A 19,056-nucleotide genomic window follows, 5' to 3' on the forward strand; every position below is an offset into this window, starting at 1 on the left:
TGTGTGTGTATCAAAGATTCAGGCTATAGATATTTGATAGGTTTACACAGTGCATATTATCTGAAGGCACATTGTTTGGTTCAGGTGTCAGAGGCTGATGACACTTCACACAGGAAAAGGATTTAAACGAAAGTTTATTATTCACACTAAGGACTCCTGGGGAGAGCTGGGTGGGTGCAGGCAATTCTGAGTTTGCTTGGACAAGAGGAGGGAATGAATTTGGCTCTGTGTCATGAGTAAGAGACAGGACTGGGGAAAAGCTTCTGCTTGAAAAACAAACCATATCCTGTATTATCTGAGCAACTTTTCCTGTGTTGCTATGACCAGAGGCACTTGGATGGGGGCCTGGCGTGCTTTTGACTAGTATGGGAACAGGATGGATAAGTTGATACCTCCTTTCCAGATCTATTTGGGGTAGTGATCTCCATTCCTTAGTGGAAGATGCTCTTGGATGAGAGCAATTTTTCATCTGTTTTGATCACTCTCTGTGATCCACACTGTTGCAGGTGTGAATTGGAACAACAAACTCTGCTTTCTGAGTGAGAGCATGATTAGCATTATTAATTAAATATCCTGTAGAGGCAGAAAAATTTGGCAGATCTTGGAACTTAGGCAGGTCATCAGGGCACCAGAATAGTTCTAGGGTATAGCTAGAGCGGTGTTACCTAAGAAGCGGTTCATAACTAACAATCTGTCCTCAGTCTGGCTTCCATCCCAGTTGCAATGGAGGAGGCAAGATTGAAAAGGAAGAGTTAGTAGGAGGGAATGTCTTGTTCAGAATGATCCTCATAATACACAACATGGGAAGAGTCACCACAGAGGGCAAGGGAAGGCATTGAGGGTGTTTTCAGCACATTTCTATATGGAGTGGAGAGCCTCAAAGGTCAGAATCTAGTTTAGTGATGGGCATCAGTGGAGGGATACCCATTTTTAAGACCATACTTTATTTTGTAATTTCAGGGAGATTAGTTTAAGTGAGCCATTGTTGTGGTCTATAAAACCAGGAGTAGGGGACTTAGAGGGAAGGTGGAAGTTGTATTGAATACCTTGTCCAAGAGTCGAGCGTTGTATATTTTGAGAAGTGAAGTGAGTGCCTTGGTCTTTTGTCTGGGAATCCACAAGGAATGAGGGGTGGTTTTGTGAGGTTCTGTGTGCTACCTTGAGCAGTGGCAGGTCTGGTGGGTGGAAAAATAAGATGCTACTCTAGGAGTTCCTCATTCTAGCTTAGTGGTAATGAAGCTGACTAGTATCCATGAGGACAGGATTCGATTTCTGTCCTCGCTCAGTGGGTTAAGGATCCAGTGTTGCTGTGAGGGGCAGTTTAAAATCATACATGTCTCTGCCAACAGCAAGACTCAGACTTCTGAGGCCAAATCTAATGTCCAAGCTGATAGATTTGCACAGATTTTAGAGGCCAGGGCTGAAACTACTTCAGATAACAGTCCAGATGGCTTCCCTTTCCTGATCTGGCATCACTGTGGCTGTGGTGTAGGCTGGAAGCTACAGCTCCACTTTGACCCCTAGCCTGGGAGCTTCCATATGCTGCTGGTGCAACCCTAAAAGAACAAAAAAAGTATATGATGTCACTTATATCTAGAATATAGTATAAGGCACAAAGGAAACTTTCCACGGAAAAGAAAATCATGGACTTGGAGAATAGACTTGTGGTTGCCAAGGGGGAAGGGGAGGGAGTGGGAGGGACTGGGAGGTGGGAGTAAATATATGCAGAATGTTGCCTTTGGGATGGATTAATAATGGCATCCTGCTGTGTAACACTGGGAACTCTGTCTAGTCACTTATGATGGAACATGTAATGTGAGAAAATAGAATGTATAAATGTGTTAAATGGGTCACCATGCTGTACAGTAGAAAAAAATAAATATGTAAATAAAAGACAAAAAACATAAAAAAATACAAAAAGAAAGATGCCACTATAGATTATCTACCAAGGTCAAATCATAGGTAGTGATACTGGTGTTGGTGAGAGTGGCTCAATAAAACCTATTTGCCAGTGAGTCTATGGAATCTCCTTGGGAATGCTGCTTCAGTGATCATACAGCCAATGATGGGTTTTCTCACATATGCTGTCTAGGCTCATCACCATGTGGTCTATAACAGAGGAAAAGGAAGACCCTTTGCACATAGCCCAAGATACAAGGGCAGAGGGGGATCTATGACCTGAGGTCTCATAAGCTCTTTGAGACAAAAGGAAAGGGAAGCCATCTGGACTGTTATCTGAAGTAGTTTCAGCCCTGGCCTCTAAAATCTGTGCAAATCTATCAGCTTGGACATTAGATTTGGCCTCAGAAGTCTGAGTCTTGCTGTTGGCAGAGACATGTATGATTTTAATTTATATCTTTTGTATTTGACAACCAAGGAATTCCCAGAGTTCATTATTCCAAAGAGGGCAACCCTGAATTAGAATTGTTGTTGCCATTGGCCAAATGAAAGGGCTAATGGCCAGTTGCTAAAGATGTATATTTGGAGCCAGGTGCCGCACAGGGCATCTTCCAATGCCAAAATGAGCACCTGGGGTTCAACCAGCTGTTCTAACCCTTGGATTCCATCCTTGATCAGGGGAATCTCAATTGAGGGATGACAAGCAGCAGTTCTCCAGTGAGCTCCATCATGTATGATGGTGGTGCTACCATATGTAAAATATACAGACTCCATTTTCTGGTCTCATAGTTGACCCCAAAACGTTCCTCAGGTAGCCAAGGGATCCAGGATAAGGATGACTTCCTCTGGCACTGTGGCATCTGGGAAAGGATAGAGGATAGAGGAGGCAGCCTCCTGTAGGTGGACTATATCAGGATTCAGGTTTGCTCCATCCTATAGGTACCATTTCCTTTTCAGGAAAGAGGCCTCCACAGCTTTCAGGATGATGTTTCCATGACTTAGAGCATAGGGGGTAACTGAGTGTAGAGGATCACAGTTTCAGATCTTTGAGAACCTCTGTTTCCTGGACAGACCAGGATGAAGCCAGTTCTAACATTGTATACCATGGGGCCTAAGTATGAAATCTTTTATGCCAGAACTCCATGGGCAATTTATAGCCAGTATGGGCACTTCAGAGATAACAAGAGTAAAAGGAAGTTGATACTAGATCCCATATTTTATTTTTTTTATTTTTTGGACTTTGCACCTTTTTAGGGTTGCATTCTCAGGATATGGAGGTTCCCAGGCTGGGGGGTACAATTGGAACTCTAGCCACGAGCTTATGCCTCAGCCACAGCAACTCAGGATCCAAGATGTGTCTGTGACCTCCAACGCTGGATCCTTCACCCACTGAGCAAAGCCAGGGATTGAACCTGTGTCCTCATGGATGCTAGTCAGTTCCTCTAACCACTGAGCCATGACAGAAACTTTCAGAGCATATATTTTAAAGGAGTATCTAGTAGGCACTAAAGAAAATGTCTGTTATATGGTCTTCTGTGCCAACTCCAAGGCCTTCTATTATAACGGGCCCTATTCATTGTGGGCTGATTTGAAGGTGATCACATAAATAGGCCTTGGAGGTATTTGTAAATGGGGAATATGCTGCCTCTAGAAGTCAAAAAGACATAATAAGTGTTGGGCCTGCTTGAGATCTGTTGAAGCTGCCAAAGTGGGGAATTATCTTTGTGCCTAGTCAAAAATTGAATGGCCCTCAGTTGATCAGATGATGCCTAAGAATTTAATGGAGTTAGCAGGCCCCTGAACCTTAGGTGGGGAATACCCGCCCCCCTCTTACTAAGTACAGTGGTGGTATTTGTTGTGTGTGTATCTAGTGAATCTCCTAAGAGGATGTCACCAAGGCAGTATCATTATCAGGTGCCTGGGGACAGATCAGTTTGATTAAATCCTGGCCAACAGAGATTGTGTGTGGTGACTGAACTGTTGAGATACTCAGGCAGAGGTGTATTTTGTCCTTTCAAAAGTGAGTGTAAACTGAGGCCAAGAGATTGTTCAAGCAGGCCCTTTACAGAGCATATCATACAAGTTTATAACAGCCAACTACTTGCCAGTGAAGACTGAATGGCTTTGGTTATTTCAATTATGTTTCGTATAAGGACTTTGATGGATGGAACCGCAGCATTAAGGTTAATCTACCACTAGCGACCATTGATTCCTTCTGCTTTTAATATCAGGACAAATTGGGCTGTTAAGTTGAGAAATAGCAGGGATAATTTTCCTTTTTCTTGAAAGGTCTTATACAATGAGTCTCAATCCTTGAGGTCCTTGTTTCCCCAAGATATGCCATGTCCCTCATGAGGTTGGAGGGTTTGGCACTGTGTTAGATCAGGGAATAGGGAAGTGGGTTCTGCACCTTAGGAACCCAAGTTCTGAGGAGGAAGAGATTGGATGCACTGTGTATCTCGTAATAGAAGAAGCTGGAGCTCCATGGGATTCTTCCTAGAAACCATATCCCATAATAATTGGGAAGCAATACCAGAGTCTCCAATACCATGTCTTTTGATGGGGGTCCTGCCCTGATAAGAGCTATCCCTGGACACTCTGAAATCAGGGGGTTCACTTGGTCATGGGATCTGCCATTTTTGGAAGTGAGGATCTGGGTATCAGGGTGCTCCTCAGGGCAGACAATAGTTTTAGGTCATCAAGGGAATCATTAATAGTAGCCACTTGTGTAATCCAAGGGTGCAAGGAAGACATAGAGATTTCTGACACTCCCTGAACAATATCTACTAGGAGTCAGGGTCACTGGTAGACTGTTTAGGACTGGCTAGGGCTTCCCATCCCTCAAGGTGCTCAACATTGTATCACACCAAATTCCTTGTCAACCGGTGTGCTCCTTCTAAAGTTTTCCACTTGATGAAGCCAAGTCTTAAACCAGCCTTCTGGTCCCTCATCAGGTTCTGTCTCAAAACCTTCTTCCTGTTCCACATGACATTCTTTTTAATATTATTACTGTCATTTCCTGGATTGTTGGTTTACCCTAGTTTCTCAAGGTGGATGGGAGCCAGCAGTTTAAACTAATTGTTCTATTAGCAATAATTGAAACTCAAAGGCTCAGAGCAGGAAGAGGACCAGGATATCTTCGGGCCAGTTCGCAATGCAAGTTAGCTGTACTCCACCTCCTGTTCTGACTCTCTTCTTTTTTTTTAATTTATCTTTTATTGGAGTATAGTTGATTGACAGTGTTGAATCACTTTCTTCTGTACAGCATAGTGACTCAGTTTTATATACACATAGACACACACACACACACACACACACACACACACACACACATTCTTTTTCTCATACTATCTTCCATCATGGTCTACCCCAAGAGACTGGATATATTTCTCTGGGCTGTACAACAGGACCTCATTGCCCATCTATTCTAGATGTAATAAATTCCCTTCTACACAGTTTCCAGTTCTCCCAGAGGAAACCCCAGAGCAACCACCACCCTAAGAACAGAGATACACATCCCTGGAGACAAAACATATCACAGGGAAAAGCACCAATAAATACACTCTTCACTCTCTCCTCCCACACTCCTCAGTGAATTCTGGTGCAGGGAGACAAAGTGTGAAGCTGGAGCAATTACTTCATTTTTGTCCCTGTGGATCAGCCATGGACTCATACTCCAGAGACCCAGAACCTAGAAATATGCCCGTGAGAATGTGCCCAAAACACCACTTGCCTCCATCACCACAATCTGGGTGCTGCTCTGCAGCTGGCCCAGTGTCACCTGCAGCCCTGGGTCTTCTCACCCTTCTCATCCATCATAGGCTAAGAAGAGCCTTCAGTGTTCAAGGCACGGTCCTCTGAGACCAAAAGGAGACCTGTAGGAACAGGGTGGGTTCCCTTTTTTGGGCCACAGAAATATGGTGAGTACTGTGAGAAAGAGGTAGGGTTATGTTTTCCCTCTAAGACCCATATAGACCCCAGTGTCCTGCCTCCAGTCCCAGGCCATCCTGAGATGATATGTGGTAACTGCTCCCTTACAGAGCAAGCCATCTAGATCTTCCTCCTGCAGAGGGAGGTTCAATTCAGAGATGACCTTGATTCAGGGTGTTTAAGAAACTGGGAAAGGACTACAGGGTTCAGATTTTTATTTATTGGTTTCTTTGGGACTTGGTGAAAGTGACTTCATATTCCTGATCTTCTTCCATGATAAGCAGGTAACAAAAGCAAGAAACTCACAGATAATTTAGTTAGAGAAAAAGAGATCATGTCCAATGATTACAGTGGGCTGGTGTGAGAGGGTACGTTTTGAAGATGACATGGCACTTAAACTGGGTGGGCTTGCAGTAAAGTAACACAGAGGAGGAAATAATAATAGAAAGGCCCTGAGGGAAAATGTATATGCTCTCCATGAGAAAATGAGAGCCCCATTGTAGTCAGCATCAAGGTTTTGAATAATTATGGGATGTGAAATGGAGAGGAAACTCTTTTTTTTTTTTTACCACACCCATAACATGTGGACATTCCCAAGCCAAGGATTGAACCTGTGCCATAATTGTAACCTGTACCACAGGTGCGGCAAAACCCAGATCCTTAACCCACTGCACCAGGAGGGAAGTTCCAGGAAATTCTGGAAGAGAGTGAGATGTGTAAGAAGAGCCACTTAAATATTTAATATCATTCTAAAAGTCATGTATTGTTTCAGTAAGAAAAAAATAACATACTTGAATTCCCTGTGTGTGTGCACAGTGGGTTAAGGATCCATTGTTGTCACTGCTGTGGCTCAGGTCCCTATTGTGCCACGGGTTTGATACCCACCCTGGGAACTTCCACATACTGTGAGTATAGCCAATAAATAACACACTACATCCTAAAAGCCACTAAATCATAGAGTTTAAAATGGATTTTATGGTATATGAATTACATCTCAGTAAGGCTCTTCTTAAAAATAACACATCTTACTGAAGTGAAAAAAATAAAAACAATTTATTACTCACATGAACTCTGTACAGAGAAGGATTTCCAATGATAACACTGGCAGAAGAGTCACAAGAAGGAATTGTATCGGTTTCATTTTTGTAAACTAAAAACCCATTTAGGTCAACAAATCAAAAAGAAAACTGAGGTATGAAATGTGACTGGGGAAAGTTTTCACTAGAAATAGCACAGTGCAAAGTTTAAATCTTTAATATAAAGATGACTTACACAAGTCTTTTAAAGAGTCAAACAATATGAAGAAGTGATTAAGAAGATTAAACAAACTGTATTTACAGGGAGTTCCCATCAAGGCACAGCAGAAACGAATTCGACTAGGAACCATGAGGTTGCCTGTTCAATCCTTGGGCTCACTCAGTGATTTAAGATCTAGTGTTTCCAGTGAGCTGTGGTGTAGGTCTCATGTGTGGCTTGGATCTCATGTTGCTGAGGCTGTGGTGTAGGCTGGCAGATGTAGCTCCGATTTGACCTCTAGCCTGGGAACCTCCATATGCTGCCAGTACGGCCCTAAAAAATAGCAAAAAAAAAAAGAATAAAATGTATTTACAGACTTATGAAAATAATCAGTAAGAAAAAATTCAAACAAAAGAAAAGTCCATGATTTTCTTTTCTGTGGAAAGGTTCATTTGGGCCATATATTAGATTCCAGATATGTGCTATCATATGCTAATTGTCTTTCTCTTTGATGTGGAGAATATACTTGTGGTTGCTGAAGGGGAAGGGAAGAGGGAGGGGTGGGTGGTGTACTTGGGATTAATAGATGCAGACTATTGCCTTTGAAATGGATTAGCAATGACATCCTGCTGTGTAGCACTAGGGACTATGTTTAGTCACTTATGATGGAGCATGATAATGTGAGAAAAAAGAATGAATACATGTATGTGTAGCTGGGACACCATGCTGTACAGTAGAAAATTGCCAGAACACTGTAAACCAGCTTTAATGGAAAAATAAATAAAAATAATAAACAAATTTAAAAAATAAAGAAGTAGCATTTTTGGCTTATGATTTTTGCAACAATTGAGTCAAAAATTGGAACACAAAGAATGCAGTTTAAGGATAACTCCCATAAGACCATCGCTTGGGATGTAAATCATTACCAGTGTTTTTTTTTCTTCATTGGCAGTTCTGTAAACTATTTTAGAAACATGTATCATGAGCCTGAAAAATGCTCCACATGCCAACTCCAACTCTTCAAATTTATTCCAAGTACATGGGAAAATTTCTCTCTCTATGGTTTATTCACACTGATCTTCACTGCATTATTACTTATAATATTATGGATAGTTAGAAAGATCTAATTACCCCCAAATGGAAAAATATTATATTAAAAATGTCAGCTGCTTCTGGTGTAATATTAATTATGAGACTGTTTATAAAAGCATATAACAGTGTGGATAACAATATGGTGGAAAACATTCATGCTTTAAGATTATGTGAAAAATTATCATCTTAACAATATAAAATAAATGCACAGAGAAAAGGACCATGAGAAGTTATGTAGTCACAGTGGTTTCTTTCAAGAAAGGGTTTGAAAAAAATATTTATATTTTAACCATTTGAGATAATGACATGAATGATTTTTTCAGTTGGAGAAAAAAAATTGAGCCAGAGTTTTAAAAAATGAAGAATAAAGACTGATCACAGCTAACAAAAAAACAAAATTGATTACCAGAGACAAAGGTCTAAGCCCAGATATATGATCTTGGACACATCTCTTCATCCTCATTTCCTTTTCTAGACTATTCTGACTCTCCCAGCCCACACACAGATTCTGGCTACTTGGTGTGATATTCTCCATGTTAATGCCAGTCCCCATGAGTGAGTTTCTTCTTAGTCAGTGTCAGAATTGTTTCCAAATCCCATTGAGTTGGCTAAGGTCTTGACATGCACAAATCTTGCCAGAATTTGTGGCTCCTGGGGACAAATTTATAGTCCTACACTGTGCCTATATTGGGATTCCTTCTAGAAGCCAACTGTTTGCTGGCATTTGTGATGTTCCCAACTCTGGGTTGAATCTGCCTGAATTGATATACCCACACATAAAGTCACCCTTTAGGGACTGCTTGTTACTCCCTCTCTCCAGACTGCATTTCTGATGTTGGGCAGTTGGCCCTATTTCAGTCCTGCAAAAGTCTAGGTCATAATTTGCTGGTACTTGCTTGGAAGGCAAAGCATCCTGTCCTGAATGAGGTTTTCACATTTATAGTGGACACCTGGAGGGAATAAGGCACATTGAAAGCTGGGCCTCTACATTAGGGAAGGACATTTTATGGGGTGGAACATCTTCCACATGAAACAAGTCTCCACAAGTCCTCATCCATGTCCCTGTTCCTGAGACTGTAGATAAAGGGATTCAGCATGGGGGTGACCACTGTATATACCACAGAGGCCACCATTCCAGTGTTTGCAGAGTAGGAGGAGGAGGGATGGAAATACACCAGAAAGAGAGTCCCATAGAAGAGAGTGACGACTGTCAGGTGTGCACCACAGGTAGAGAAGACTTTGCACTTTACCCCAGGAAAGGAGACCCTGAGGATGGTGTGGGTTATGTGAGCAAAAGAGACCAGGACACAGGTGAGAGGGACCATACCTGAGAGTGCTTCCTCTGCAAACAACATGACTTGAAAGATGTACATGTCTGAGTAGGCATGTTTGAGGAGTGGGAGGTCACAGAAGTGTGGGATGGAGTGGAATGCACAGAAGGAGAAATGAGACATGAGGAGATTAGGCGATAAGGCCAGGGGGTGGGCACAGAGCCAGGATGTGGTGACCATCAGTAGGCACCACTGGGGACACATGATCACAGTGTAGTGAAGAGGGAGGCAGATGGCTATGTAGTGGTCACATGCCATCAAAGCCAGCAGGAGGTCATGAAGCAGGGCCAATGCCATGAAGAAGTACATATGCAACAGGAACCCAGTGTAGGAGATGGTGTGCTGTGTCTGGATGTTGACCAGCACCTTGGGGACAATGGTGCATGAAAAGCAGGTGTCTATGAAGGACAGGTTGTCCAGGAAGAAGTACATGGGAGTGTGGAGGTGAGTGTCAGAGCCAATGGCCAGGATGATGAGCAGGTTCTCCAGCACAGTGACCAGGTACATGGCCAGGAAGAGCCCAAACAGGAGAGGCTGCTGGTCTTGCTGTGGAGTGAAGCACAGGGGCAGGAAGTCAGATAAATTAGTTCAGTTTCTAATTTCATTCTAAACTAGAGAAATTAGGGAAGAATCTTACTTCAATAAAGTTAGGCTGTCAATATTACAGAGTCCAAGGACTTTAAATTTTTTTCCTCTATCCCTTGAAAAGGTGACTCAGATTCACTAGTACATGTAACTGCTGATTTGCAAAATGTGCAAATAGGAGACAGTGGCCTTTGATAAGGAGGCATCAGGCTAGAGTGTGGTTTGAAGTCTGGATTCCTGTAATGTGGCAAGTTTTCCCCATGGATGTTCTGAATGAGACTGGTCTGGGATCCTTCTAGAAAAACCCTTCAAATTTCAGTTCCCTTAAAAAAACCTATAGAACACTCATTTCAATTTCTTGTCTTATTGCTGTGCTCACTTGAGGTTTATGTATATACTAGGGTTTATTGGGAAAAATCAAGATATGTGTATCTATATGTGAGTGTACATGAGTGTGTGTTGCAAGCACACATATAAATGGATGTGGAGGAAAGAATAGTTTCTTCAGAGAGGAGCCAGCTGGGAGTTAGGGGTCGCTAGCTCTGCTGGGAATGCTCTTATCCCCGTTGCTTTGAAGACCCTTCCCATGAATTAGTGTGGCCAGGAGAACACTGCCAACTGAAAATAAACTTTATTAAGAAGGGGATGACATTTTCATTTTAATCATCAACTGCGTCCTCCTAATTTTCTGTTTGAATACCTGGCTTTGGCCTCTGGAGATGGGGTGGGAATCAGTTGTGTTCCTTATGCTCAGTCTGTCTTTGGTTAATTACTTCCTACTGAATCTCTGATTCTGGTTTCATACCATGTGTTTCTACCTCATAAACTCACTGCTGTCATTCCTGAGGTAACATATGTGGAGGGCAGGCTTCTAGCAAGGGCAGTGATGTTACTGTCATTGTTAGTCACAGGTGATGAAATGTGAACGTGGGACACAGGATGTGGTGACAAAGCTCTGGGTGACATGCTTTACTGCTCTGTTCTTCATGTGCCTTTTCAATTGGGGGGATTTTTAGTCCCTTTTGAGCACTGCTTTTCTCCTCTGAAAGATGTAGATAATACCCCTACTTGATAGGATTGCTGAAGAGACCAAAGGCTGGAACCCGTGTAAGTTTGTTCACGAATCATGATGTGCAGTTAAGATATGGAATTCAAATGACCTGTGTGATGGTGTAGGGGGATAATGTGATCAATCAGTGGTAGCCGTGTTTGTTTAGGGTCATGAGTAAAAATATAAGATCCCTCTGGAGTCTTGAGGTTTCCCCCCTCTTTCCACTTGATGAGATCTTGAGCAAGTCACAAACATTTTCAGGTTTAGTTTCTTCATTGGCTCAATAGAATAATGCTGTTATTCACTGTATAGAGTGGTTATGAAGAGTAAAATTGATAATGATGACATAATATTTAGATCAAGACTGACAAATACTAAATGCTCATTATGTTCTGTCATTATTATTTATTATTGAAAAATGTTATTTTAATATTAAAATAGTGAATAATTAAAATATTTAATAATTACTATTAAACATATTTTAAAAATAAAGCTGTTGTGTCATTTTCATAGCCCTTATTAAGGCATCAGCATCAGCATCATCATCACCAGTATCATCAGCCCAGCAGCACCACACTGGAAAGGTTTAGGCAATAATCAGAATGATCCATAACAAAGGATTTATTTTGGCATCTGGAAACCAAGTTAAATTTACTGGGTTAAATAACTTAATCATAAGAGCCTCCAACTTATTAAGTATATCATAGGAATAAATAACTGTATCTTAGAGAATTATTTGCTGGATCAAATTTTAAGAAAAAGAAAGGATTTGAACGAGTTTGAGGAAATTTTAAGTGGAAGTAGAGGAGAAAATTAGTGGTGTTGACATGGTGTGGTGGCTGAGAGTGATTTGGGGAGGCATGCTTTTTCAAGTGGACTGAGAGTGAATTATGTTCTGTGATTGCACGGGTGCTATGTCCTGGTCACTGATGGGGCTCGTGGAAGGGTGGTCTCAGACCTATTCTTCACAAAGCCTTTGGTCTGCACCCTCAGAAATGGAACGAATCCCAGACTAGCTGCCCTGCATGGTGATCAGAAGATACAGAAAACATATGGCAAAGAGGGATGTAGAAAAGAAAGAAAAAATGAAGAGCAAGAGGCTCTATAGGCTGTGTGAGATGTGTGTGAGATGTGTGTGTGTGTGTGTGTGTGTGTGTGTGTGTGTGTGCTGGTGTGCCTGTTGTCTGCACACAAATGGCCTTAGGGAGACTCTGCTCCCTGTCCTCTTCCCTGTCCCTCTATCCTCACTGGGAAGTGCTGCCCAGCATCAGTCTGTGACACTTGCATGAAGGAGTTTGTGTTTGGTGTCTGATTGTCTTCCCGGGAAGACATGGCTGGAGTCACAGAGCCCTTTCTTATGTGTTGAAACCACAGAACTGAAGACTCAGGTCACTGGTCATCCATGCCCCAGGCTCAGGGGCCAGGAGAAGCTGCTGTCTTTTCACAGGCATTGTCTCCTGACGCCCATTCCCAGACCGGATAGAGGCCATAAGGGACAATTTTTCAACATGTCAGCTGTCTGCTCTGGACATTGTCCCCTGGTGTGCCAGCAAAATCCATGATAATCCCATTCAGACAGATCAGGCTGGTCTCCATGGCTGCACCCTGGTTTCTCTCCTAGGTGAGGAGTAGCCATGATCCTTCCTCCCAGCCTTAACCCTGAACAGGTCCACAATCTCTTCATGGCATCCATGCTTCCTAATTAGTCCCATCCCCATGGGTGAATACATTAGGTCCCAGGAAATAAGTAAAAAATAAAGAGAGACTAGATCAGAGGTCACAATCATTGTTTTAAGTGTCATGTAGAAGAGGAAACATTCTTATTTAATGGTCTCAGAGAACTGAGACAGGAGTAATATTTAGATTCTTCTTTGGGACTGGGGGGCTAACCATTTATTTATAAAAATAAATTAATTTCTGGATAAGTTCATTTATTTTTGTTTAAATGTATGCTACATATGAAAGAGTATATGAAACATGTATGTTCTCTCATGAATGTTAATAAAATTAATGACTATTCTCCTATCATTCAGGTTAAATAAAGCATGGGCCAATTTTTCATTAATTATTAATTTAACTGATATGTTTTTAATTTTTTAATTTTTAATTTTCTTTTTGATATTAAAATTTATTGTTATGGTTGATTTACAGTGTTCTGTCAACTTCTGCTGTACAGCCATATGATCCAGTTATATGTATATATACATTATTTTTCTCATGGAATCTTCTGTTATGTTTCATCACAAGTGATTGGATATAGATTCCTGTTCTATACAGCAGAACTTCATTGCTCATTCCTTTCAAATGCAATAGTTTACATCTGCTAACCCTAAACTCCCAATCTTCCTCTCTCCCCCTCCCCCTTGGCAACTACAAGTCTGTTCTCTATGTCCGTGACTTTGTTTCGTTTCTGTAGATAAGTTCATTTGTGCCATATATTAGATTCCACATAAAAGTGGTATCATATGGTATCTGTCTTTTGCTTTTTTGACTGATTTCACTTAGAATGGTCTAGCTCTATCCATGTTGCTACAAATGACAATATTTTGTTTTTTATGGATGAATAGTATTCCATTGTGAATATGTAACACATCTTCTTAATCCATTCATCTGTTCATGGACATTTAGGTTTTTTTCATGACTTGGCTTTTGTGAATATTGCTTCAGTGAACATCGGAGTGTGTATATATCTTTGAATGAAAGTTTTATTGGTTATATGCCCAGGAGTGGGATTTATGGATCAAATTGTAGTTCTATATTTAGTTTTCTGAGGTACCTCCATACTGTTTTCCATAATGGTTGTACCAATTTACATTCCCACCAACAGTGTAGGAGGGTTCCTTTTTCTCTACACCCTCTCCAGCTTTTGTTTTTTTGTAGATTTATTAATGATAGCCATTTTGACCATTGTGAGGCAGTAGCTCATTGTAGATTTTATTTGGCTTTCTCTAATAGTTAGTGATGTTGAACATTTTTTCCTGTGCTGTTAGCCATAGGAATGTCTTCCTAGGAGAAATGTCTATTCAGAGCTTCTGCCTATTTTTCAATTTTTTTTTTTTTTTGCTGTTGAGTGGTATGGATTATTTATATACTTTGGAGATTAAACCCTTGTTGGGTGCATCATTTGAAACTATTTTCTCCCATTCCATAGGTATTTTGGTGTTTTTAATGGTTTCCTTTTCTGTGCAAATGCTTGTAAGTTTGAGTAGGTCCCACTGGTTTACTTATTTTTTTATTTCTATTGCTTTGGGAGACTGACCTAGAAAACATTTTCACAGTTGATGTCAGATAATGTTTTGCCTATATTCTCTTCTAGGATTTTTCTGGGGTCTTGTCTTATATTTAAGTCTTTAAGCCATTTATAATTTATTTTTGTGCATGATGTGTGGGTGTGTTCCAGTTTCATTGATTTACATGTGGCTGTCCAGAGAAACTGTCTTTTACCCATTTTATATTATTGCCTCCTTTGTCAAAGATTAATTGACCATAGGTGTCTAGGTTTATACCTGGGTTCTCTATTCTGTTCCACTGGTATGTATATCTGTTTTGGTGTGAGTACCATTCTGTCTTGATTCCTGTAGCTTTGTTTCTCAGGATTTCTTTGGCCATTCTGGGTCTTTTATGGTTACATGTGAATTTTTTTAATTAACCAATTTTCATGCAATATTTAAAGTTCCTTTCCATTTACAGTTATTGCAAAATATTGGCTATATTTCTTGTGCTGTACAATACATCCTTTAGCCTTATACCCCAAAATTTGTATCTATCATCCCCCCACCTTCCACCTTCACCCCCTCCTTATCAGTAACCACTAGTTTGTTCTCTGTGTCTGTGAGTCTGAATCTTTTTTGTTTTATTCAGTTGTTTATTGTATTTTTTAGATTACACATATAAGTGATATCATGTAGTGTTTGTCTTCCTCTAACTGACATATCTGTCTTAGCATAATGCCCCCCAAATTATTAGAAACCAATCACCTGTGTGTCAGATTTAGAAGGAGAACATTATTACCAGCAGGGCTGAATCTCCTTTTGCGTATTCTGTTAGTCATTCCTCTTCCCTTCACCTCAAAGTAAAATAGTCCTTACTGTCTTACAAGTATGGTAATTTAGTTTTGGCCTGTTTTGGAAGGTTATTTTATTGCCCTTAGACCTTATGTATTCCTTTTCTAGATATTTTGTTCAGTCTTACTTTTGCAAGGTCATCTAGATAGCTGTATGGAATGGTGATTTGTTCATTCCTATTGCTGAGTGTTGCCCCAATGTAGGATGGTGTCCCTCATTACTCATGCAACCTATTCTTGATAGAATAATTATTTTGAGGATATTGGGAATAATGCTGACATTATCATTCCTATGTATGTTTCTTGGTGTACACAGAAATTTCCTTCACTTTCCTCCATATTTAGGAGTGGAATTTCTTGTTTTTAGTAGGTCCCCATCTTCAATTTTAGTCCACACTGTGAAATTGACTTCCAAAGATATTGTAACAAGTTGCACTTCCACTATCAATATGTGAGGGTGTGGTTGTAGCTCGTTCTGACCACACTTGGTGGTGGCAGCCTTTTTCATTGTAGTCATTTGGCGTGTGTATGCTGGGGGGGAGCATCTCCTAGTTGTTTGATTTTGTATTTCACTGATTAATCATGAGATTGAGTACCTTTTAAATACTTATTAGCATTTTTATTTCCTAATTTTGAAACTGCTTGTCTAATTTTTATTTTTCTGGAGTTTCCACTGTGTTGCAGCAGAAATAAATCTGAGAGTGTCCATGAGGATCGGGCTTCTATTCCTGGCTTTCCTCAGTGGGTTAAGAATCCAGTGTTGCCTTGCACTCTGGTGTAGGTCTCAGACATGGCTTGGATCCCACATTGCAGTAACTGTGGTGTAGGCCGGCAGCTGTAGCTCCAATTTGACCCCTAGCCTGAAACTTCCATATGTTGTGGGTATGGTCCTAAAAAGACAAAATAAAAAAAAAAAGAAGTCCAATTTTTCCTGAGTTAAGGAAGGTATTTTTCAGTATTTTATTCTACAAACCTCATAATTTTGCTTTATAAAATTAGTTCTTTTGTGTACCTGGAATTGACTTTTGTCAATTGAAGTGATGTTGGGGATGCCTTTAAAAAACAAAAACAAAAACAAAACCAAAAAAACACATTTTTGTTTGCATCAAGACACAATAGTTTGAATGGTTCACGTATATACTTCTTCTAGTTGCAATAATATGAAACTGACTGTGAATAAAATGCAGTTTTGCTTCTTTTCTTAGAGAATTTATTTCTTTTATCTATTTTTCTTATCCTACTGTGACCTCAAGTACAATGTGAGATAGTTGTGTTAAGAGCTGTTGTTTTATCTTGATCCTCAGGGAATGGGAAGGAATTAAATACATAATCATACATATTATCTATGCTGTATGTTTGAAAAAAGAACTCCTTTTTTCAGATGATGTAAATTTTCTTCTATGTTCACTTACTAACAGACTTTTTAGATGAGCATATGTTGAATTATATCAAGTGTTTTTTTTCTTGCATCTGTTGAGATGTTATTCTTGCATCATATAATTTTTGTTATTTGTTTTATCATTGTAGTGACTTACTGCGATTGATTTTTGAATGTGAAATCAACTTTGCAATCCTGGGAAAACTCAACTTAGTAGAGATAACATCATATTTTCTTCTGAATTGTTTTTAATTGTCTTACTGATATTTTATTTTAAATGAGTACATTTAGTTCATGAATAAGATCAGCCTGTTCCTGTACTCTTTTGCAGTGTTCTTGTGACTTTAGTTATCAACTATGTGCTCATCTCTAAATGGGGATTGGCAAGTTCTTTAATTTCTATTTCCTTAAAGAGATTTTCAGGCTAGAAATTATTTCTTTCTTGACTGTTTATAAAACTAAATTCACTGTTGCAGCCATCTAGGCCTACCATTTTATTTGAGGATAGGTTTTTGGCTACTGATCCAATTTCTTCAATACTTATAGGTCTAATATCTTACTAATTTTTTTTGTCTTTTTGCCTTTTCTAGGGCTGCTACCATGTCATATGGAGTTCCCAGGCTAGGGGTCTATTTGGAGCTGTAGCTACGGGCCTATGCCAGAGCCACAGCAACGCAGGATCCAAGCCGCAGCTGCAAACTACACCACAGCTCGCAGCAATGCCAGATCCTTAACCCACTGAGTAAGGCCAAGGATCGAACCCACAATGTCATGGTTCCTAGTCAGATTCATTAACCACTGCAGGGTTAGGGTTAGGATTAGGGTTAGGGTTAGGGTTAGGGAACCCTAACCTGATGGGAACTCCATTACTAAATTTTTTGATAGGTTATATATTTTTTAGAAATTTGTCTTATTTGGTCTAAATTTAAAATTTATTCATATGACATTATTCATAATATCCTCTTTATTTTAATATCAGATGTAATGCCATTCTGTGTTAGAGAGAGCAAAATTTATATGACTTCATTCTAAATTAATGTGATTATATTAAAATAAGAAAATTAAATAATTTCAATAACAATGAGTAAATTAAGTAATTATAATAAATTTTAAGTATGGTAATTGCAAAGTGGATTATTTGTATGAATTCTGCAATTGGTGGATTTTTTTCCCACAGATATGATGTAATTTACTTTTATTTTCATTTTTTAAATTTTTTATTGCTTAATGAATTTATTACATTTATAGGTGCACAACAATCATCACAACCAAATTTTACAGCATTTTCATTCCAAACACTCAGTGCATCTCCCAACCCCCAACCAGTCTAATTTGGAAACCATAAGTTTTTCAAAGTCTATGAATCAGTATCTGTTCTGCAAAGAAATTCATTGTGTCCTTTTTTTAGATTCCACATGTAAGTTGATAGAATTTGATATTTGACTGACTGACTTCACTTAGTATGGTAATTTCTAAGTTTATCCATGTTGCTACAAATGCCATTATTTCTTTCCTTTTAATGGCTAACATTCCATTGTGTGTATGTACCACATGTTCTTTATCCACTCCTCTGTTGATGGACATTTAGGTTGTTTCCATGTCTTGGCTAGTGTATATAGTGCTGCAATGAACATTGCAGTGTATATATCTTTTTGAGTCATGGTCTTCTCTGGATAGACGCCCAGGAGTGCGATTTCTGGATCCATTGGTAATTCGATGTTAAGTTTTCTGAGGAATTGCCATACTGTTTTCCACAGTGGTTGCACCTACAATCCCACCAACAGTGTAATAGAGTTCCTTATTCTCCACACCCTCTCCAACACTTATTGTTTGTAGACTTTTTAATGATGGCCATTCAGGGTGGTGTAATGGGGTACCTCACAGTGGTTTTAATTTGAATTTCTCTAATAATGAGTGAGGTTGCACGTCTTTTCATGTCTTTTTGGCCATCTGTTTGTCTTCTTTGGAGAATTGTCTCTAGATCATCTGTCCTTTTTTTTGATGGGGTTTTTTTTTTTTCTTTTGGTATTGAGCTGTAGGAGGTGTTTATTTTGGAGATTAATCCCTTGTCAGTTGATTCATTTGCAAATATTTTATCCGTTTCTGTGGGTTTTCTTTTTGTTTTGTTTAGGGTTTCCTTTGCTGTACAGAAACTTTTAAGTATAATTAAGTCCCATTTCTATATTTTTGTTTTTACTGTCGTTACTCTAATATGTGGATCTGAGAAGATTTTTCTGTTGTTTATGTCAGAGAGTGTTTGGCCTATGTTTTCCTCTAAGTGTATTATAGTATCTGGTCTTATATCTAGGTCTTTAATCCATTATGAGTTTATTTTTGTGTCTGGTGTTAGGAAGTATTCTAATTTCATTCTTATACATGTGGCCATCGAATTTTCCCAGCACCTCTTATTGAACAGGGTGTCTTTTCTCCATTGTATGTTCTTGCCTCCTTTGTCAAAGATTAGTTGACTGTAGGTGCGTGGGTTTAATTC

General features: G+C 39.6%; 1 protein-coding gene across 1 annotated transcript; it reads right to left on the reverse strand.

The window, feature by feature from the left end:
• Window positions 1–9,161: 9,161 nt before the first annotated feature.
• Window positions 9,162–10,070, reverse strand: LOC125120878 (olfactory receptor 1361-like; the record flags this gene model as incomplete). The annotated part of the gene is made up of 1 exon (XM_047769267.1): window positions 9,162–10,070. A coding segment is annotated over one exon (909 nt), but the record flags the coding sequence as incomplete, so codon positions are not given.
• Window positions 10,071–19,056: the final 8,986 nt, after the last annotated feature.

Source organism: Phacochoerus africanus, chromosome 2, assembly GCF_016906955.1.
Source record: "Phacochoerus africanus isolate WHEZ1 chromosome 2, ROS_Pafr_v1, whole genome shotgun sequence".
Classification (NCBI taxonomy): Eukaryota; Metazoa; Chordata; class Mammalia; order Artiodactyla; family Suidae; genus Phacochoerus; species Phacochoerus africanus.